A 23,850-nucleotide genomic window follows, 5' to 3' on the forward strand; every position below is an offset into this window, starting at 1 on the left:
GTGATTTACAAATTGTCTTAATCTATTTGCCAACACGTTTTTGAAAATATATAATATGTCCATTTCGCTCCAAATTGTAATAACGTCTTGATTGGACGGATAATGTTTTTGAGCAGGTCGAGGCACTCGGACAGTGACGACGACGATTGGTGCTAGCCAAAGTGGGACCCTGGACGGTGGTCCGGTAACGTGGACGCCCCCAGGCGTCTCAGGGTTTGCGCGTGATAGTCGTCCACGTGGGACGCGCGTTGATTTTGATGTGAAGGTGAACGAAAGTGCCGCGGTCGACGAAGCTTCTGGAGGCTCTCCCTCCAGATTTCGACTGGCCAAGGAACCGGTTACACGAAGGAGTTGTTTCGGTCACGGCATTGCGGCGACCGAAAAAGATCTAAGAGAGTTGAAAACGGGAAAACGATTCCAGGCGGACGATGTTCGGAGCGATCTCTGATGGCTAAACACGGCGACCGAACAGGGTCAGCAAACACACACCAGAGAAGTCGATTTCTGTGCGAGCGCACGAAAGGGGAAATCGGCGGATGCTATCATTCATATGTCAACGTAGCACGAAATCCGCGAACGAGGAGGAGTGCGACGCGCGCGGTTCTACGAATCGATCGAAGTGCAATCAAACGAGGCCGAGCTCGGCGAATCTCGAAGATCCGATCTCGGAGCCTGGAGACCGGGTCAGAAGAATCGGGGGAAACGATCGCCTGGCGCGATTGTCCGAAGATCCGAGGGGATCGTCCCAAAGATGAATTCCATTCCATCGCTGTCGTCGAAGACGCTCTACATTGACGCGAACGACGCACGGCGAAACGAAAGAGATGGATCTCTCGAGATCGCACGAGCGACGGCTACGTCGAGAGACAAGGTGGTAGGTTGCAGTGAAACTCGTCGTGCACGACAGTGATTGAATAATTGAGCGGACGTTCCGGGAGAGCTCGAACCCTCCGATATTATTCGCGAGTTAATATTTCAATCTTACCTCGGCCCGGTCGAGCGGAGATCGTCTCCGAGGAAGACTTACTTTTTATACGATTTTCCGGAGGAGAGACTCATAGAACGCCCGAATTGCGCTGTGATCACCACGAAACGTTCTCTTACGTACGTGTGTGTTTATGTATGTATGTATGTTCGTATGATTATGTGCGTGCGTGCGTAAGAAAACCCCCTTCCCCCACGAAATTGTCGGAAATCGCGACTGATGTACCGTATCGTTCCACTTCCACTCGTGAAAGCGCCGATTAAGTGATGTTAATTGTTCAACGACGACGTTAATTGAAGGACAATCGAAGGGAGAGCGAGGGAGTGGAAAGATCAAATAGCAATTGGTTTCAGAGTTCAATAAGGTTCTTATATCGTCACTTTCAGATTTGAAAACTGAAGATTTCGAAATAAACAAAGTAATCCGAAATGATAATGTTTCATTTCGAAATCTGAAAATGTTTCGTGTCTTTTCGCTGTAAGTAATCGTCAGACGATTCGTCGGGAAATTTGGCCGCGCGAACAGAACGGACTGGTAAGCGGGTGTTTCCCGACGAATCAAGTGGGAAACCAATGAGGAAAAGGTTAATAGGATTAGAAGTTAGGTCAAAGGTCGAAATGAAAGAGAATTCTAATAATTCTGCCGGGATTCTGATTAGTTCCATTTCACCATTAACAAAATCGCGCGAAAGCGATGCCCTAATCAAATGCGAATAATCAGAAACCGCTTCGCCGAGAGAGATAGAAAGAGAGAGATACGCAAGGACCGCCGCTATGAAATATCGATATTGTTCGCAGTCGCGGTTCTTGTCAGATCGAAACGCGAGACGATCGTAATCATCGAAAGGATAAAATCAAGAAGCAGGAAAGGGGGAGAACGTCGTCGTTAATTCGCGCGGATGTTGCCTCGCGATTCGTGCCAATCAAGAGTGATTAGGAGAAAGTTCAGGAAATGAGGACCACGATCGAAGAACGCGCACTTGAAATACGGGATAAGAAGGGAAGAACAGTTGTCGCGAGATATCCGAGAGGGGAGGGGGGGAGACGCGTAAGAGAGAAAGAGAATAGACGCGGAGAGGTAAAAACAGTTCTTACCATACGGTTTTCAAAAGCACTCCTGTAAATTACTGCGTATAATTGAATTACAATATTTATTACTTATCACTGCTAATACCGTTATTAAATTTAACACCCGCAGAAAGAGACGCGAAACAACTACTTTACTCTACTATTACACTATTAACTACTAACTACCGCTACTACCATTACTACTATATTACGATTTACTACCGCTACTACCACTACTACTACTGTTACTATTACTACTACTATTGCTGCTGCTACTATCACTACTACTATTACTCTATTACTACACTACTACTATTACTAAACTATTCTACTATCGTCGCTATTAACGCTGTTTACTATCATTACTGTAATACTAAGTGTGCTAATTAACGAAGTGCGCGCGATTCGTGAGAGATAAGCGAGAAACATCACTTTATGTAATTAATTTATCTTTAAACTCGTGAATTTTCATCGTGTCGTCGATCGTGCGTTTATACGACGGGCGACAGAACAAAGGAGAAAAAAAATAGAGAAAAGTCGAGAGAATTATTCGCAAAACGAAAAGCTTGATAAACGAGCGCACGTATCCGAAACGAGATTACGTAATAAAGAAAAAAAAGAAGAAGAATCATTATATTATACATAAAAACACATTTAACATACTGCCAATCGTACGGGGTGTTTTAAGCGAAAACACACACACGAGAATACGTAGGTGTACATAAACGTACGTTTCTTTTTTTTTCCTGCGACACGTATAAATATTATGATATATCTGTACGTAAGTGTACATACCCAATGAGCGAAAGAGAGGGAGAGAAAGCGAGAAAACGAAGAAACGAGTGAATGGATGTAAGATAATTGAATCGACATATTTGAGAAGCGAGGCAGCTCGGCCGGTATAATAATCAAGTCGCCAGACAATGATAGATCTTTCTTCACAAAGTATTTTGCTTTTGTTTTGCTACTTTGATTTTTATTTATTTTTGTATAATCATCAAAGATAGCTACGGTGTTTTTAAGGAAAGCTTTGGAAGAAACAGGGCCGACTTACTTCGTTTCTCAAATGATTCGATTGATTTCCGACGCGCTGCTCTGTGCTTGTTTGCGTAATTTTCGTGTATCGGCTAAGTCAAAATAAACGATAATATTGCCACTACGTAACGACATTAATTAATGTAAGTAGTTAAATCGAAAAAAATGTGTGCATGCAATGGGGAAATTCACGTGGGGAGAAAGAATGGGAGTGAAAAAAAAGAAAGAAAGAGTGACTGATTTTCCAGCGTGATCGGCATATAAAGATCCTTGGTGAATGAACGGGCGTTAATCATCGAACTTGTTTGTATTATTCAGCGATTAAAAATTCAACAATATATAATAAGATCAATTTTTCCAAAGAGAAGACTACAGACTTATCCAATCGCTTTAATATATTGTCTGATATATATACATATATATAGTAATGTAAAATAATAAAAATTAATAATAAAAAGATAATTCAAGAGAGTTGGGATAATTGATATCTTCAATGACATTAATTATATTTCCAGGTCCAGAAAAATCATATTTGAATCAGAATCAAATGCTCTCTCTTCTATGATATAAAGACGTTACTTTGGAGACAAGAGAGATAGATACAGAAAGAAAGGAAGAAGAAAAGAAAGGATCACCGAGGATCTCGTGAGCGCATTTTTAGTGACGTATAATCAGAGTCGTGTATTTTCTTCCCTTAAGTGCTTTAAAAACTTGATTGTATATCGTATCGTGTATAAACGTCGCTATGAAGGTCTATAATTAGAATCAATAAGAATGAATGCGATATAGAAAGGAATACTATCAGTCAATTCGCTAATATTGGTCCATAGGATTGTCTTCTTTAAATTATTTTTATGCTTTTCTTTTTACAAATAGAATAAGAAATAAAATCAGATTTACTTGCATTTAATATTTGAAAAAGTTAAAAGATTATTGAGGAGTAAGTTTACAATTTGTCTAAGAAATTTGTAGTGTAGCTGGTATTAGCGAATGTCTCAAGATAAACTGAGATTGACAATGATTCATAAAGATCCGCAACATCGTGATAAAATAGAACGATTACAATGCGCGCGCGTGTGTGCGTGTATGTACGCGCGAATAAGATTAAATATTCATAAAAATGTTTTTCTGTGATAAATATATTTCGAAAAAAACTTAGCCGGTCCGACGATACGGTCGATAAGCCATTTTGCGGATCCAAATGTTAACGCAAGAAGTGGAGAGAAAGAAAAAGAGCCGCATTTAACGCAAAAATGTCGTTGAAGTTTCTTCTCTTTTTTTGAATTCCGAATATTGTATTTGTGTTCAGCGTGAAATAAAAAATAATAATATTCAATAACAATTTAATCATTTAATTCTAATATTTGTATTTGTGCGAAAATTGAGATTAATATAAATGTGGAATCAAATATTAGACATGTTTGTGTGTGTATGTGTGTGTGTGGGTGTGTGAGATGCAAATCGTCGAACTTTTTATTTTATTATGAATAAATAGGTAAATTTAATATTAAACATGAAGTGTAAATGCGGCTCAAAGAAAATACATGGATGAATCGATAGATATATGATTTTTAAAAGGCAGAGAGCGAAAGAAAAGAGAAAGTGAGAGAGAGAGAGAGAGAGAGAGAGAGAGAGAGAGAGAGAGAGAGAGAGAGAGAGAGAGAGAGAGAGAGAGAGAGAGAAATGAACGAAGAAGAAAAAAAGAGAGAATGCAGAATGTGCACGTATAATGTATGCCATTTAATGTACACGTATACGTGTACAGAACGTATATATGCGTGAAAGGGTAATGGAGAAATTCTTTTAATCTTCACAGACTTTCTAATGTCGTAAAAGGATGATGACCAAACTCGTTAACGAGGAATTAATCAACCGTACTTGTAATCTGATATAAATATTAACATAATTACTGTTTTTAAAAGTGCTAATTTAAAGATAAACGTGAGAATTTCAAGACGAAACCGTGATTAAATTATAATTAAATAATATAACAATAATGTAATTAATGTTAATAATGAGATACGATTATAGTCCTAAAAATAACTGTAATAATAATAATGATAGTAATAATACCATAAGGGTAACAATAAGGATAACAATAACGACTACTCTGCGACTCGTCTAACAGCATCCAACGGCAGGCGATAACCAAAGACTCTTCTTAGATACGTGGCAAGATGTATAATCCCGCGCGAGAGATTATTGTCAAATGTCGAATATGAAAAGTGTGCGTGATTAGGGCGAAAAGTTAGGAGTTTAACAGAATTTAAAAAAATATTAAAATAATAGCGTTAATAGAATATAGTATCCAAATTCGTCTCGACGCGACTCGACGATCTTCGAAGGTATCACGTGATCGATGAAAAGGATAAATAGATATTTATTTGATATAATAAAAGCGCTTATATAAATAATGCAAAACTAGTTTGACGTTTTTAATAATTATATTATGTGCTACATGTCGCATACTAATTTTCATATGTTGCAATTGTATTTTAGTGGACGTTTCATAGGTTTTATATAAAAAATTAATTAATTATTATGGTAAAATAATTGATTAAATCCGTTAATCGTTTATTACTATCGACGAACGAAGAAGAAAACCATATAAATAAATGGGATAGTGAACAAAATTAATTGGCATTACTAAATAATTAACGAAATAAATCCGGATTATTTCTTCCAAATATCTTTTTCAAATTATGAAAATTAAAAACAATAATTACTTTAATATTTTTGTTTTTTTTTTAGTTCCAAGTCATAACTTCTCACATACTTCATATGTTCTGTAGAACTGTATATTGCACTTAAATGCGACCTCACAGCACATTCGATCGAATCGCGATCACGCGAGCTCTCGACGTGTCGTCGGGTTCTCAGTGATATTAAAACAAACTAACGCTAACGAGAAAAAATAGATAGGAATCGCGTTACGACACCGCAGAAAGTTCTCTAACGCCGGACGTCCAAACGTGCAGAGCCCGCAGGAAAGAAAGAGGGAGAAGCAAGCGGGACAAGCGAAACATTTTCCGAGAATTCCATTGATTGCCGCCGATAAACGACACGTGCGCGTTCCGCGTACATGGACTATAAATATATATGTATACATAAATTATGAATAAAGTACATCAGACACACACATACACAGACACACAAAACACACACAGAGTGAGGTGCTTGCGGGAAGCTCGCTAGAAGGGGTAAACAGAATATCCGCTTCATGACGGTGCATCATTCATCCGGTGTGAATCCATCCGGTGCACGCTGCAAACGAAACGGAAATAGAGAAATTCTCTCGGCTCGCAGGGGAAACGAACACGAAATACGAAGTAACTCGCGTTAGGCAGTGACAGTGAGAGAAAGAGAGATCTATCGAGTTGTTTCTCGACCGATATATATAGCATATTGTAAGAGAGGAGTATACACAAATGAATTGCGCACGTATAACTTCATCACTTACTTGTATCTATAACGCAAACGTATAACCGCGATGGGATTATGAACTTAATAAAGCGCGAGATTTTCTCGGGCGAGTAATGAATAAAGACAGAAGAAACTAGAAGAGAGGAAATTATCGTTAAGTTTTTCTACTTTATCTATACATATATAAATATATAAATACGACATATATAGAGACATATATATGATGCGTCTAGTCTATAAATATATGAAACATGTAAAGGATACACGCATACATGTTGTGCATATATATAATTGGTATAAACGAACATTGAAACCGTATAGTGTGAGACATATTGAACGCCCTGTCGATAATAAATAATCATAATAGCAAAAAAAAGAGGCGGAGGAGAGAAAGGAGAGGCGAAAATGTGAAGGAGAGAAATTTTTCGTCGCTAGAATCTCTCGGCGTGTCGGTGCCGAGGCTCCGTAGAGTTTCATACTTTTGCAAATAATCGAAAAATCTCGTCAATAACACTATACATATAAATATACATATATATTATGCCGATCTCTATACATATATACATATTATAAATATATCCAAGAGGTTTAAACCCATTGATCTGTGAGTCTGAATCTAATTAAGTCATGTGTTAAGCCGCGGTATGAACGTGATTAGCGAATTGAAGTGCAGAAGACGGAATCGTTGCAGAACGTCAATTTCTTCCGGTTGGAGTGCTTTCGCGTTTCTACTTTCTGGTATATGCGTGCACGCGGGTATCGCAGTATTTAAAAATTAAAGACGCGAATTGAAAGAGTAAAGTCAGAACACAATATATTTATTAGCATCCGACGCACGAAAGCCATGATAAACGTCGGAGTACATAATTACATGGATAATAAAGTATTCTCTAAAATGTAAATAAAAAAATTAATTTTTACTTGTTTAGTTTTATTTTATAATTTTATGTATATTTAATTATTCTTACTTAATTTTTATCTAATTGGAGATAAACTTCTGTAACAATTTTATCTGTTGTACAATTTTACCTGACTAGCCAAGTTAGTTGTAATTTTTCAATATTTTGTCGACACTTGTGCACGCGGCGTCCGGATGTAACGTAGTTTCGTATGGTAGATTGTACTGAATGTACATTCGAGAAACCGAAGAATCCGAAAATCAGGGCTGACGTTTCTTCGTTGCGCAAAGGTCGTAGGGAGAAAATGGGAGAAAAAAATCGTAACACACAGTAAATTATTAATTAGTAACAAGAGTTGCCTTAATATTACACGTTCGCAAAACTAGAATACCCGAAACGCGCGAGGAAGATATCAGATCAGAAGGAAGATATTAGAATAATAGAGACTGTGGAGAGAAGAGATCGCGAAGCTCTTCGAATCCCCACATATAATTCGGACATTTGATGAAAATATGAAAAGGCAGCTGGGCATCGATTGCGATAACAAATCAGTAACGCATTTAATTTGACTAATCAATTTAGATTGTCAGATTCAAATTATATAATATCTAATCGATAATGTAATTTTTATTATACAGATCATATTTCTCTTTCCCTCTTTTAACAAATGTTTCAACACAAGAGAATTTTATATATCATTCAGATATATATTTTATTTAAATGTTTACTTCCAAACCGTTGACATGTCTTATGCATCTTTTGGACATACATATTGTCTGACAATGAATTGTAATTCGGCACGCTGCAAATCCCTAGCTTCGTCCATACGAAGATTATCGCGCCTTTGCGATTTCGCCTCACAAATTTAAAAATCAAAAAGTGATGGAAAAAAAATAGAAACGTAAAGACGAAACGAATAAAGGCAGGAAAGAAACGCAAAGAGACGGAAACCCAGAACAAGTTGACGAGTCGGGATGCGAGCAACCGCTGGCCTGTGTTTATGTTACATATGCGTGAGTGCGTGCGTGCGTGTATCGCGTATAGATGTTGCAACGAACACATATGAGCGACTAAACGCGAAGGAAAAACGAATAAAACGAGTGTCGTATCGTCGCATGTCGCGAGAAGCTCGTCTTCGCGTCCCGCGTTTAGCGCTAAAAATGCGACTCCGAATTTTAAACGGAGTCAGAACGAAGATGATTGAAGCGAATATAACGTATATAAAATCAATTTTTGATATATACTTGTTATGGGGTGTTGAAGCAAAAATCGATTTCAACTTTCGTGTTCAGCTTTCCGTATTGAGCGCTAAACGCGCGACGCTAGTGGCTTTGATAGCCGCGTGCCATTGCGAGCTTCGTGTAAAAAGCTTCGGGAAAAAGTGAAAAAATTGAAAGCTTTAACTTTAAAATAAACTAATTTAAAAAAAGGGTACGCGCAGAAGAATGCGCGACGTGATGCACGAATGCGGAAGCACGACGGCGGTGAAGAAAGATCGACGCTGCCATGCGCGCGATCGTCTGATGGCACGATTCCGACTGCTTCTACTTATTTCTCTATTTCTCTCTCTCTCTCTCTCCCTCCCTCTCTCTCTCTCTCTTTCTGTCTCTTTTTATCTCTCTTAATGCGGTCAGATGACTTGGCACGCTGGAGGAGCGCAGCATGTAATTCACGCTCGTGAGAGATCGAAAATTTGCCGAGAATTTCCGAGAAATTTACAAGACGCTAAAATTCGGGCTCGAGAATTCACGAGAAAGCTCCTTTGTCCTTTTTCGCGAGCTCGAGAATTCAGAGCGAGTCTCGTAAACCGAAAGCCGGGTTCCTCCAGGGTGAGAATTCGCGAAGTGGCGATCTTCGGGCGCGCTGCGCGGCGTCCCGTCGTGCTTCCCGTCATTGTAAAAAGTTTACTGTATATTACCTATACATACACGTAGACGTAAACGTACGCGAAAACGCTAAAAAAAAGGAATACTTGTTTTTTTCTGAGAAGAGATCGAGCGAAGAGATTGTATCTTTATATATTTAGCAATTAATATAATATAATTATCGTGCGCTCGCGCGGGCGTCATGCTGAATTTAATACAAGATCCAGCTAATTGTAATTGAAAGAAAAATCTTATTTCTTCCGTCATTTCTATCTGCAAACTGTGCAACAGTATTTTCTTTCGCACCGCAGATTCTTTGATAAATTTTGAAGTTTATTTAAAGAAAACTTTACGACGTACAATACCTAATCGCAAAGTGATTTAATGTTTAAACTTATTTACTATAATTAAAATGCGGGAGTATAAGTGGGCATTAGCTTACTTATATACTTTTTAGAGATCCTGAAATATATTTCTTTCTAACTTTAATTCAACAAAGTGAAAAACGAGATATATTTAACATAGAAAATTTAGAAAAGCTCGTGACACAAACTTCCAGCGAATTTTCGAAGTTATCGTCTGTAAATTTACCAAAGCATAACGAATTGATGTCAAATTCTAGACGTGTGAAATATTTTATCAAATATCACGTTCGATCATTTACGATTCTTATTCGCACGGCGGAAGGAAAATATGAAATTCAAATTGTATCGAAAAATCAAAGTCTACGTGAAGACGCACGCGTGATGCCACGATTATATGTCTCATTTCTCTTCTTCAAGAAATTAAATACACGTTATGCACGTGAAATGTACCTCTGGCAATAATATCTATGCGGTGTGCTGAGAGAATGAGAGAAAGAGAGTGAGGAAGAGAGGGAGAACAAAAAAGAGAGAAAGAAAAATGAGAGAAAGAGAGAGAAATATGTGTGGAAATATTGAGTGAGAAAAATATCTATCATAATTCTTTAAAGCCCTCGAAAATACCGATATTTGGAAAATGTGTTAGTGTATAAATGAGAAAAAAATTAAAGAGCGTGCATGCAAGAATAAGAGAACAAGAGAAAACCTGAGAGAGAGAGAGAGAGAGAGAGAGAGAGTGAGTGAAAAAAAATAAAAACAGCAACAGGGAGAATATAAAGACATAAATATGCATCGCTACTGATGTACTATGCTGTAAACGCGCGAGAGAAGCGCGGAAAACCTATCTTATATATAAATATTATACATATATACATATATATACATATTATAGCTAGTTCAATTTGCAAACTTAGTGTGTATCGTCGCTTCGAAAATGCCCATTACTCGCCAGAATCCAAATGAAAAAACCCGACAACCGAGATTTCAAGTTCATTCTTTTTTTAAGAAGAAAAAACTAAATAAAATAATGTGTTAAAAAATATTTCGCACGCTCGACTTTTTACTTGACCGCAATCCCGATTTTCTGCCGAAGGTAATAATGACAATTCAAAAATCGTTATAGAAAACGGCGAAAGTAAATGAGAGGGATCCTTCAATTCACAAAGCTATGTATAAACCCTCTGATAATCCTATAAAACTAATAATTTTTTAAAGATTATATAATTTTATATAATCTTTATATAATGTTAAGTAAAGATTAATTAATTTTTATATATAAATAAATTAAATATAAATATAAACAGAATATAAATCGTGATGATATATCTTTGTTCAACGGAACAGTAAAAAATTCGCACCAAAGAGAAAGATTTTTAGTTGTGCGTTTAAAAAATCGAATTTTTAGCTAATCGCAAGAATAAGCTTTACTTTAATTTCTTTTCGCAAGAAGATATCTTCTATATTTTTTTTGTGTGTTTTTATTCCGTAGATATGAAGCAGTTATCATCCGGCAAATATCTTCATCCTTTCCAGCCGCTAGATGGGTGTAGTGCACAGATGTTCGAATCAACCGAGGTTGACGGTTCGCAGGGGAAGTGGGGAACCAAGACCATTCTATATTTGGCATCGTCAGCTGGCGTCGTCCAGCCGGAGTCCAGCGTCGTCGCGTTCGCGATTTAATATTCGAGCATGTATAAACGCGGGGCGTTGATAGTTTTGGAGGGTTGCGACCGGGCCGGTAAGTCGACCCAAGTGAAGATGCTGATGAACGCGTTGAACGATCTGAATATCCTCGCGAAGGCCCGAGCATTTCCAAGTGAGTTGCGGTAGACCGCGTGTCGTGAAATTAGGTTATTTTGCGCGGGAAAAGTTCCTTCTATTGGTAAATCCAAATCAATTCATCAATTAGCGAAATATATCGAAAAATAACAATTTATGAAGTACGTATTATATAATCCGGGATGTTGATTGTTTGTCATTGTTATATTTGTTGTGTCAGCGTCATTGTTATTGTTACATACGTGAATATGGAGCATGTGGAGTGACGACTGGCGCACGCACAAACTCGACGGATTGTATCGCATTGTTTGAAAAAACAGAGAATCGACAGTAAAAAGAATTGATTCTGTGACAGAATTAATTACGTCAGTCGAAGAATAAATAAATAAATTATTTATAACCCAGAAATCTTGGTCTAATAAAAATCATATTAAGCTCTAATTGCAATTAAAGAAACATTATTTTATTCTTCTTTATTCTTCTTCATTCTTTTTTATTCTTCTTTATTCTTCTTTATTCTTCTTTTGCAGACAGAAAGACCCCAGTTGGAACTATCCTAAATAGCTTCTTGTCCAAAGAGATAAACGTACCACCGGAGGCGGCTCACTTGCTGTTTTCTGCCAATCGCTGGGAGTGCAAGGAGGACATGGAGAAGACGCTTCGATCCGGCGTCACTCTGATAACGGACAGATACGCAGCTTCTGGTGCTGCGTATACGGCAGCCAACACCAGCAGAAGCCTCAACTGGTGTCAGCAGGCCGATATGGGCCTTCCAAAGCCGGACTGCGTGGTGTTTCTCAAAGTATCGAAGCGACAGCAGGAGCTGCGCAGCGATTGGGGGAAGGAAAGGTTTGAGCATGACGAGTTTCAACAGCGAGTCGATGCCAATTACGAGAAATTAAAAGACGATACTTGGATCGTTATAAACGCCGATCAAGATGAATCGGTGGTGCATGCCGAAATACTGCAGAAAACACTGTCTGTTATTCAAGAAGTTCAATATCGTGATATAGAATTGCTAGGTGATTGAAAATATTGACAAATCTCTGTTTCCACACGTGTCTTTACCTCAAAGAATTACTACATTTGTAATTCTATGTGGAATTCCTATTATCTTTAATAAAATCTTAATAAAATGTTAAATATATCCCTTCTTAAATAAATAACTTTATTTTAATATCTGGAAATTTTTACGTAACTATATAGGCTTTATACATCAATGATACTGTAAATCATGTTAATTGTTATTTGATAGATATAATATTGATTAATATATAATAACTAAGATATTACATTATTGAAATTTTACAAAAATTGGAGAAATTTAAATAAATAAATATATATATATTTGGACTGCTAAATAAGTTGATTTTATATCTTTGCCTTAAAGTTATTTATTTTATAGACGTTTATATATTTTACCTTGCGAGCCTACATATTTACACGTTTGTCATAATAATAGTAATCGACGCGAAATATCCCGTTCCGTTTCGCTTTAAGTGATATGACCTTTATCGAGAAAAGCGAACGTTAAAGAAAGAACTGGGGGTTGCAGGTGTATCTCGGTTAAGTTAGATGTTAGCGTAGAAAGACGTGGTTCTATCATAAGTTTCGACTCGATCTCGGCAAAATAAAATACCCTCCGGGTATTTCCGGAATCGGATCGCACACTTCATGCGCGTGTGTGCATTTGTACGTGTTCGCGAAATACATTACGTCCTCGGGGCATGATTGATGCTCCAGCACGTTAGTATTGTACCATAAATGAAACTATAGGAATTGCAACAGTACTTGGAATGTAAAAAATATGAAGAGAAATGCGTGTTACTGTATTTGCAACAATATTAATAGTACAAGTTAGGCATAATATAAATATTTTTACACCATATGTATACAAGTTGTAATCTCTAAATCTTTTTATATTTATATTATATACATCTTTGATATGATATAAGTTGTGTTTATTATATTTTATTCAGAAGGAGAAACATCGAGAGGTGAACAGTGCTAATTCCTTTATAAAGAAGAGAACAAAAGTTTAAGCTTTAAAGAGAAAGAAATCGATGATTAACATTGATTCCTTCCTCTTTAAGAATATAATCGCCCGCATTATTACACTTGTAACTGTTATACAGGATCATTTATAAAGATTGGAACTTGATTATGGTAACAGTTAATTAATCCTGCTCCTTTCTATATCATAATCTTAGTTATAACGCACAGACCAAAAAAAAAGAAAGGAAGCAATAAATAAAATTGGAGGTTTTGGAATTTTAGTGCTTGGAATTTTATATGGTGTGTGTGTATGCCTTCTCCTAATTATATTTACCAATTTGATCGATTTTCGAAAAATTAAATTTTTATATTTGTCCACAAATTAAAAATTTCGAGATTCCCTGAGATTTCTTGGAATTTTATAAGATTTATAAAATCACAAAAATAATATTTTGTTGTGAATTATCTGTCGTCTAAAGTGCACTTTAGGCTGAGAATACTCGAGATCTACGCTCATATCCTCGAATGAGTATGGCAACGGAAATCGATTATGTCGAGTGTAACGACGGTTGCTAAGTTGCAAGATGATAAATTGCATCTCGCCCATGTTACTGTGTGTAATGATGTCTTTCGTGCAGCTAGAAGCAAGCACATTAAATGTCTTCATGCAAGCGTACTCTTGAAGAGGATATACGTGTAACTTACAAAGTACGAAAGTGCATACATATACTACAGTCTGATAACAAAAAATCCGAGTAGGCGGTGATGGATCTACACCGTTCTCTGCATAGTGTCCTCGGCTGAAAAGGTCAGTTTTAATTAGTATATTTTAGAACGCCTTAATGTCTCTATAGAATCTTTAATAAATCTTTTCTTATCTTTTTGAGAGTTTGGCGGAGGAAGGGCTTTCCTTAAAATTTGAATAAAATATTTATCCTAAAAATTTAACGAATAAATGAATTTATTTAGCCAATTTTTATTATATTGAGCAAATAATTATTTGATTTTAGCAATTTTAAGTTTAGCAGATTTATTTAATAATAAATAATATTTAATAGTTTAATAATTAATTATTTAGCAGGTACTTAACACTATCTAATAATTTGCATATAATCTAAAGAATAATAATTTAATTACTTAGCAGATATTGTAAGTAATAATTCAAATTATATATCGATATATTGAAGTATAGAACAAAAGATTTTTTGTTGTTGTGTATGTATGTTTTTTGTTAATTGGCCCAATTTCTTTTGCAGCATCAAATTAGTTGCTTTTTTATACATAAAATCAAATAATTTTAAATTGAAAGTTGTCTTCCTTCCTCTTATTAGAATGCGAAGTAATCTGTTTATCGCTTTAATCATAATTTCCCTATCTCGGTTCTCTGACTGTAAATTATTGCGGCCTTCTGTGACGACAAGCTATTAATCCTTCAGCGTCGCTCATGTGCAGCGATGTGTGCGCGCCGAGTGTATAGGTCGTATTATTCAAGAGTTGGGGATGTCGTCCGGGGGAATCGCGTCCTTCCCCCGTTACGAATCCTTGGACGGCAGCGCAACTTTGTTTCGTACGGAAACGCGACCCGGGGAAATTGCATCCGGCGAAGAAATCCGGCGGAAGCGCACAATAGGGCCTCAAGTCTAAATTGATGTGTTTCCGGGGCGATGTAATTTTCCACGTGGGCGGAGCCGCCATTTCGCGAATTACCGGGAAAACTATTAACTTTTGCTCGAACTGTAAGTTCCATATTGCTTGCTCGATTGCGTATCGCGAGAAAACACGAGTTTACGGCGTTTACGCGCGAGGAGAATTCTCTCTGTCTCTGTATAGAGCGCTATGTTATACCTATTCTACAATAATGATTCGCATGAAGTTTTCTTTTCTTCAAGCGTTTATTTCGTAACAATTGTGGTCCGTTATAGATCATAATTAATAAATCGTTGCCGAACGTGAGTACGTTCATCGATGAGAAATATTGTGTGAAAGATTTATAATTTATAGCGTCATAACTTTCATTGTTTTTTAAACTGTAATTGATTGCACACGAGCCTCTGTAGATTTTTAGATTGATTCCCTCCAGATCCGTCATCTGTCTCTAAATTTAAGAAAATGGCGTTATTTTTTTGTGCTTATTTCCTTTATGGTAACATATGGAAAAAAAGATAAAAAGAAGAGAGCATACAGGAAAAATAAAAATATCGATCAATAAAACCAAATCAGAACTTCATTGAAATCAATAAATTATCCTCTATCGTCTTTTTATATATCTTCATTACACTAAACTCCGAAACATGTAGGAAAGTTATAATATTACGATTATTGTTTTGTTACCTTTTTTCAAAGAATACATTTATAATTATAAGTACATTCACCCACTGTATAAGCCGCTGTGAAGATCGTCTTTAGTCCCTCCTGGGCCTTATGGTAAAGATACTCCTCTCCGTCTCGCACGAGCGCCTCGGTCTCACTGATTGCGGTACGCCATTATCACTGTTTGCGGAAACAGTGGTTACGGTTCGCGCTAAGTCGAACGGGCCGAAGACGAACGCCGTCTCGTACTGCCTCATCCAATCGGAATCGGATCTCGATCTTTTCCGCTCCGGTTCACCGTCGTTAGAATTATCTCGAGATTCCTCAGCGTTGACGGAACGCCTTTTCAGCGACTTCTGCGGGAAACACCCGACATTTCCGTCCGAATCGGTCGACTCTATCTCGCCTCTCGGGCTGGCGCGGGAAACTGCCCTCACGTTCGGCTCCTTTGTGTCCGAATCGACGGCGGACGTATCGTCGAACACTTGTTGAAACGCGACACTGTCGTCGTTCGCGATATTGTCGACCTCCGCACCTACGATCGATCGCACGTTGCTCAACACTCGGCTATTTTTACATTTCTCCTCATTATTGGCCGTTTTATCGAGCGTACAATCGTGTTCCGTATTCGTCCTCGATTCGTCCTGGTTCGCTCGCGTCGTCGGGTGTACGTCACCGGATTTAGAGCCTCGAGCTGTACTTTCGATCGTCCGGATGTCGATGACCTTCGGAGGCCTCGCCGACGTTGGAATAACGATGATATCTTCATTTTTCCCCGACGGTGATTCATCGCTCGACTTAGCCTCTTCGCAAAGGTCTTCGTCTAATTGAGCCTCGTCATGCGATCTCTTCAGCAAGTTCTTTACCTTCTTTCCCTTGCAATCGATGTCCTTTTCCACATGGATCTCTTTTAAATTTCCATTCACCTGGGCGTGACCAACAATCAGGTCCCGTTTGCTCGAATCGATCGCGAAATTGGGCACATCGTCGAATCTGACGGTTTTTCTAGGCCTGAAATTATAACTGTGACTCCTACCGGTAGATTCGCACCGTTTATGCGACGTATTAGCCGAGAGATAATCATCGAACGTGACGAATCTTCTGAAAGACACCCCCGTCTCCAGGTCCTCCCACGCGTTGCAATGAATTCTCAGGAAACAATTGTCGGTTCGAAAGCCCGTTCGCTGAAAACTGGCGATAATGAGATCGCGCGGGACTTCCCTCCACGCTTCCATTAAGCATGTCACTACGTTCTCGACATTCCATCGGCGTTTGTCTCCTCTGATTCCTTTCACATACCTACGACGAATATTTCCGATATAGTTCCCTTGCGAGATAATTAAGTCTTTGAAGCGCGAGCTTCTGTTTATAACACAAAAGGTATATTTCTACATTTTTCGAAAGTTGTCTAAACATGATGAGAGAAATTTTGAAAATTTTGCGGAATTATTGTCAACGGTCCAGTTTTACATTCTATTAGTCTTATATTTTACAGATAAAGTTACTGTAGCCTGCTCTGATTGATCTATGGTCTTTTTGCGTCTTTTGCATGAAACCCCTGAGAATCTTTACATTATTATCAAATCTTGGAGCATTAAAATTTATTAACCCCTTGAGTGCCACACCATTTTCCTCGAGTAATCTTAAAATATCAAAAACAAAAGATTCTCGAAAATTAATGAAAGTTTATATAGAGAGTTTATATAGAGAGGTTTTTGATGGTGCTGATGACGAATTTCAAGTCAATTAAAAAAAAAATTGTTAACTTTTATGACAACTCTTAAACTGTTTAAATTAATAGAAACAGTTGCTCTAGATCCCCTCATGAACGTACTTGCGTCTGTAGGCCATCTTGACGAAATGGAAGACGTCTCTCTTCAAAGGCCTCAACGACGGCGGGAAATCATCGGGGAAAAAGACGTGCCTAATGTTGCTCAATTTAAAATTTCGAAAAGAACCGATGCGATTTCTGTGCACCAGCAGCAAAATCCTTCGACCGCTGCTCGACATACGACAATTCAATCGGGTCAACCATTCCCTGAAGAGACCGTCGTTTATTGAGGCGTCCTCACTGTGACTGTACATGTGATCCTTGCCCATTATCGCGGCGGGATAAGAGCCGCAGATCAATAGCGGCAGCTTCTCGGTGCCGGAGGCGTTGCAGCACAACAGTACCGTCGTCTTTTTCAAACTCGTTTCGAGTTCATCTTGCCGCGTCGGTGACACCGATAACCCGGTGGGCGAAATGTCCGAGTACATCGTCAATTCGTCCACGTGGAAGAGGTCTTTGTGCTTGTATCGCGTGATAATGGATCGCATCATGTCAATCCAGAGTCGGTAGTCCTTGAAAATCGGCCCGGAGGGTTCCTCCAAGCTCAGCGAGAAGCCGTATCTCTTCAAAAAAGACGTCAGCCACTTTTCGGAACATTTAAAGTCTAACCGGAAATCAAAAGTAAACGATTTAAAGGGAGAAACTTATAAATCCCAGCAAATACCAAGTAACATATGCAATTTACATGCTTATAATTCCCTACTCAACATATATTGCATTTACATTTACATTGTTGAGTAGGAAATTATAACTAACATGCAAGTTGCATGTTTTATTAATGTCTGCTGGGATGTGATGTGACGTTACAACGATGTTAAACATCCGCGCAAATATCATTAATAATACACGCATATGCATTACATATATGCTTAACATAAGTTTGTTTACAATATTCGAATGTTGCTCTATATAGGGAGCAAATATTCGAACACCAGAGTTAATTGTGTACAGGGTAAAAAAGAAATAGGGAGAACGGATGTTATTCTTCCAGGCTAGGAATAAGACGAAAATCCCAATCGGGGAAAAGGCATCGTTTTTCTCCTGAGCTAAACGGTACATTCGATACCGCTATCACGGTACGAGCCTATTATCCCTTAGATTGTTACGCGATACGGAATAAGTGAATAGTCTTCGTGGACCGTCGGATTAACCCCGTTCGTGCCTCGAGCCCTTAAAGCAACGCGGGAATGCGGGGGGGATTCTGAGGAAACGTGCCAGTCAGTCCGTGCTCGCCGGCCAATTCGAGGGCCTTGTCACGTAGGAGATGCCTGTCGAGGGGATCACCGGCAGCGTGTCTCTCGCAGGTCCATCTCAACAGATCGTCTTTGATCACTCTCATGACGGCCGCGTCGCATTCGGTGTATGGCTTCCAGGACATTTCGACTCGCTCGAGCGGTCCTCTATGGCCTCGCGTGCTGCCAGACTTGACGTTCCGGGAGATTTTTTTGGCGGATTGTGGTTGAAACGGGACAGGTTGGGTCTATTGGGGTTAAAAGTTTTTGACGGACAGACGTAACGGGCGATTCGCGCTTGTCCCGCGGGAAACCGCGTTGACAGATACATTAATTAAGCTTCGGCCGCGCTCTCGTTTCGTTCTGTTCGAAATTCTTTAGAAAGGTTCTCCAGTAAGTCACGTGAGAATTGAGCATGCATGTATGTGTACTGTATACATATATGTATACATACGTCAGGCATACAAGTAATTTTGGGTTACTAAAAGAGCCGGTTGTTCCAACCTGTTGGCAAGCTAACTAATAGTTAAATCATATATGTCTATCTTTGTCTAATGTAAAGGATAAACAAAGACATATATATTATTTAACTATTAGTTAGTTTATTAACAGGTTGGAACGACCGGCCCTTAGAGAGATAAGCAATTTCTTGATATAAAAATGAAAATAAAAATAACACTTTATAGGGTTCTCTGCGTCATGGTTTGTGAATTTAAACTAATTAAACTTAATTTAATATAATTTAATGTGACTTGTATAATGGTTAAAATAATTGTTATGATTTTAATTATTATTTCTTAGAGCGAAAGAATTATTACAATTTCTTAAAAAAACGTTTAATACGGTTCTCTAAAGTGAATTCAATCAGAATTATTTCACTGCATACGTAAATTTTATTTAAAATAAACGAATCAGCAAGAAATAAATCTAACAAATTTCATGGCGTAATACGTAGAAGTAAAATAAAATATTTTCACGGAAAAATTGTATGTATTTATTCAAATTTCTTCTGAAAACATTAATTAATTTCTGAATTTAACGAAAAATATCCAAATGAGTACTTTATAAAAAGCAGGTTCTAATGAGTTTCAGCAAAGATATAATGTTTTTGAAACGATTATTACCTTTTCGCGAAAATGTCTTAAAAGTTGCAAATAATTACAGGAAAGTGGCGCAGAACGCGATTTCACGAAATGAGATTAGCGTTTATTCTTCGAACAAGTTTCCAGCTGAAAATCAAGCCATTCCATTATCTGGATTCGGCGGATTTAATCGCTCGCGCCGATCGGAATAATTAATTAGTTGTCGAAACGAAGGGTGACATAAACGGCGGTAAACAAACGATAATCTTGAGGCGTTTAAACAATAGGGGACATGAACGATTTTCTTCTCCAATTCCGCAAAATCTCGTTTAATTTGTCTTATCCAGTTAGAATAAAATTGATTAGATCAATAATTAAACTTACATGAAAAAAAATTCGCCGAGAATTTCTATTCAGTTTGCGTTCTTATACTTTTAGATAGAATCTAATTTATTCAAGAATTTATTTCTCGAAATGAATTTTACGAGATAAAAACCCAAAACGCGCTCGCAACTCATCCGCCTTTTTCCCCTCTTCATTTATATTAAATTTTCGTTCAAAAGAAATTATAACGTGGACACCGCGGACGGACGTGAATACTTTTCTCGCACTTCATTCCGAGATCACCGGAGACCGAGAGCGCTTGAATGTTCGCAACTTATCGCTCTTAATACACGTCCCTTTCGTGACATGTGTATTCTCTTAATATGCAGACTATTCCTGGATGGTGGCATTCAGTCGTCTCGTCGCCATGTTTTTTCGTCGTTTCCATATAATTGCATGAGAAACGGGAACAGCGACGTCGCGACGCTGAGTATTTGCCGTCAGCATTCACGGCATTGTCCTTTAAAAGCACTCCTTTTCGCTCTAGTCTTCCGGTCACTGACAATTCTTCTTTTTCGTTCCAATTAAACTTTGCCGTGGGAGGCAAACATATAGCGACAAGATCAAAGAGAGTATATCTACTGGGGTACAATTCTATCTTAAATTAAACTTAAGCTTAACTTAAATTAAATCACACGCTGCTTAATGTCTTCGTAATATCGTGCCCTACTAATTATTAATTCTGTGGAGTATTACCGTGCGACATTAATATGCATACTGCAGTGAACAATTTGCTAAACGTTCCACCGAAATTCGTTTCTGTTGTCAAGAGGAATTATTTCGATCTGTTAACTCTTGTATTTTGTATTGCATTTAATATCAATCGATTAATAATTCAATCAGATCAATAACTGACAAAGTTTAAATAATTCTATTATCCAGATAATTACCCAATTAATATTCTATCAGTTTTTATAAACAATGATTTTTATAAACAGTTATAGAAATAACAAAGAAAAAATTGGTTGCTAAAAACGTCCAGTCTACGCACGGAATTTATTTACGTCGTTTGCATTATTTTTGGGGCTGGTATGTGGTCTCATCACTCGCCGAGTAAATATATGAAAATACGTTTCGTTCCTACCACTGTTTCGAGCAATCGTCCACATATCGTCCGTCGACGTTAAATTACATTTCTCGGGAGCGTTGCCCGAACGGAATAGTTCTGGAGCGACCCTAGACTTTCTCTGTCTAATATCGCGCTATTTATTTACGTTTAATGGTGCTCGACTACATTCGACGTCTCTTCGCGTTCTCTCAAGTTGGAAAGTTCATGTTATAATTTGATTATTATTTTACACTCTGTTTTACGGTTTTGATGTTACGGTTTCATTATTATCTTACGTTATACCAGAATACACATATATTTATACATACAATACACATATAATTAATCAAAATTATTTTACACATGCAAAGATAAATAATCGAAAATAGGTTTTTCTTGAATTATATATATTTCAAAAACAGTTCATCATTATTCGATTATTATTTCATGTTATATTTATGCTATTTTAACATTATTATTGTTAAAACAATAGACATGTAATTTTTCAAAATTATTATTTATATAGAAATCAATAACAGGTATTAATTATTCTATTCTTGAGAGAAAATCATTCATTCACTCTCTTCGTTTTATAAAAGTTTTATAGGAATCGGAAGGAACTGGGAGTACACATACCGTGCAATAAAATCGGTATACGGCGACGCGGCATGGCCTTGAATACAAACAGGCTGTCTCTTCGTGCTATACAATTACAAATATACGCTAGCGCTTCGACGCGACCGGTTATCTCCACCTGTTATTCTTCTCCGGCTGTTCAATTATTCATTCGGAAATAATATTTAACGGTAGTATTCGCGCGCGTACATTGTGTTTATGTGCCCGTCTCGCGGATATGCTTACGCGAGTGACTCTAATCCTGCTTTATCGCGCGTGACGAAAGTGCCATGAAACGCCGAGTCCTCGTAGTCCTCGCGAGTCTCGCGACGTCGTCGTCCTGGACAATCGATGCGCTTCGAGCGACCCGACCTGTCGCGCAGTGTGAGTACACGCGGATCCGGCTGAAACATTCCCGAAAATTTCCAATTTACGCGACGTAATGATTTACGCGGCGTGCACCGCGGTTGCGAAGGGATGAATCCCGGCAAATATATTGGGCTCTCGGCCGGAAGCTCGGCTGTCTATTCTTAGGACGTTGAATTTTGGCGCAAATATGTACTATTTCCGAGATTATATAAATCTTTTTATTCCCTCTATATCTCTCGGCGTGGTTATTTTCCATGGATTTATAACGTTCTCGTCGTCGGGGAAAGTTGACGTCGAACTCGCGGAAAAAGTTTCGAGCTATTACGACAGTTCTGGAATAGTCCTCGGGTCACGTTAAAATTCGCTTAACTTCTGAAATAAAGAGTGAGAGGTGCTCCAGGATTTTGCGAACGTAATAGTTTATCGCGCCCGATCGACTGCGTTTTAAGAGGAGCTACGGCTTAAGAGAAGAATATAAACTTGTCTTCTTCCTTTGGATTTATGCCATTTCTTTTCGTATGTCAGTTCTTCATATGTTCTATGGGAGAAAATCCACGATAAATAAAACTGTGGGGAAAAGAGTAAGAAAAACGTAGAGATTCTTCGTTTTTCTTACTTTTTTCTCTACAGTTTTATTTATCGTAGCTTCACATTGTCCCACGACGTTACGTTTTCTAGGACAATGCAATTGTTCGATGAACGTGGTGATTTCCGAGACACCAAGCAAAAGCGCACAGACTTTTCAGGACTTCGTTGATTCAATGTTTACTCACGAAATTGAAGATGGACCCTGATTGGAAGCGTCATTATCGACCTTCCTGCGATTGTAAACTTTGCTTTCGCGCCGCGTTCTTCACACTAATCGACTTTGACAAATAATTAGCTTCAACAGATCTGTATGTACGAAGGAACAACGTCACAGCAAAATTCTCACGATGAGAAGAATGGAGCACAGTATGAATAATTCACAGAAATTTTAGACTTTGTAAGATCTTTATTTTGCCTGACGAAACTACGACGACTCAGTTTCCCGATAGGAATGGACAATAGATAATCGAACTCGTACTTCTATTACAACAGGGTCTTTACTTTTACTTTCGGTGCCACATTACAATGCTATTTTCTTATTCCGTATTATACCGCGTACATACATCCACTCGCTCACGCATACCGTTCTTCATTCACGCTGAGGTGACCGTCACGTGCCGGTTATGATTCGGATTTACAGTAAGGTACTCAACTGTGTGCTTGTATAATATAAAATATTGCCCTTCCCTCGTTGGCTCTCTCGCTTGTTTTGGGGACCTTCGCTTCCTTCTCCTTTATTCGCTGATAATATGCAGGGCGGACCGGGATCAAGATCCGTATTCAGTTCGGTCGCCGATCGGAGAGATTCAAAGGTGGTTGCGTCGGCCCTTCAGAGGTGTGCTTAGCTCGCGGTCCCCAGAATGAAAGAGCTCGGTCTCGTCGATCACCGCGGATCGCGGATTGATTGACATGAGCAGATTATTCGCTTTTTATTTCGGGAGAAGCATGGGGTGGTGGATTAGAGCGCGCACATTCAATTCA

The 23,850-nt window shown here is 38.2% G+C and overlaps 3 protein-coding genes across 18 annotated transcripts in view; 2 read left to right on the top strand and 1 right to left on the bottom strand.

Annotated features, from left to right (window-relative positions):
* The window catches only part of Cac (calcium voltage-gated channel subunit cacophony), a 179,929-nt gene extending 169,251 nt beyond the window's left edge, over positions 1-10,678 (top strand). For 15 of the 16 annotated variants that reach the window (XM_071704198.1, XM_071704213.1, XM_071704197.1 and 12 more), the window contains one exon: positions 114-10,678. In XM_071704198.1, the coding sequence (XP_071560299.1) occupies positions 114-156 (43 nt within the window). In that variant the 3' untranslated portion in view covers positions 157-10,678. The remainder of the gene's footprint in view (positions 1-113) is intronic. The other variant, XM_071704200.1, reaches the window with a different exon arrangement.
* A 346-nt stretch (positions 10,679-11,024) lies between these two features.
* Positions 11,025-13,576, top strand: LOC139771443 (thymidylate kinase). Its single transcript, XM_071704215.1, has 2 exons — positions 11,025-11,452; positions 11,946-13,576. The coding sequence occupies exons 1-2, from the start codon at positions 11,326-11,328 to the stop codon at positions 12,443-12,445; spliced, it is 627 nt and encodes a 208-aa protein (XP_071560316.1). The 5' UTR covers positions 11,025-11,325; the 3' UTR covers positions 12,446-13,576.
* A 1,704-nt stretch (positions 13,577-15,280) lies between these two features.
* On the bottom strand, positions 15,281-18,115 carry LOC139771466 (uncharacterized). The gene is made up of 3 exons (XM_071704262.1): positions 17,555-18,115; positions 15,787-17,019; positions 15,281-15,505 (listed from the first exon to the last, which is right to left on the bottom strand). The coding sequence occupies exons 1-2, from the start codon at positions 18,040-18,042 to the stop codon at positions 15,813-15,815; spliced, it is 1,695 nt and encodes a 564-aa protein (XP_071560363.1). The 5' UTR covers positions 18,043-18,115; the 3' UTR covers positions 15,281-15,505; positions 15,787-15,812.
* Between the last annotated feature and the right edge of the window lie 5,735 nt (positions 18,116-23,850).

Source organism: Temnothorax nylanderi, unplaced genomic scaffold (assembly GCF_030848795.1).
Source record: "Temnothorax nylanderi isolate EJ_2023f unplaced genomic scaffold, tnyl_v1.0 TNYL_tig0039_pilon, whole genome shotgun sequence".
In the NCBI taxonomy this organism is placed as follows: Eukaryota; Metazoa; Arthropoda; class Insecta; order Hymenoptera; family Formicidae; genus Temnothorax; species Temnothorax nylanderi.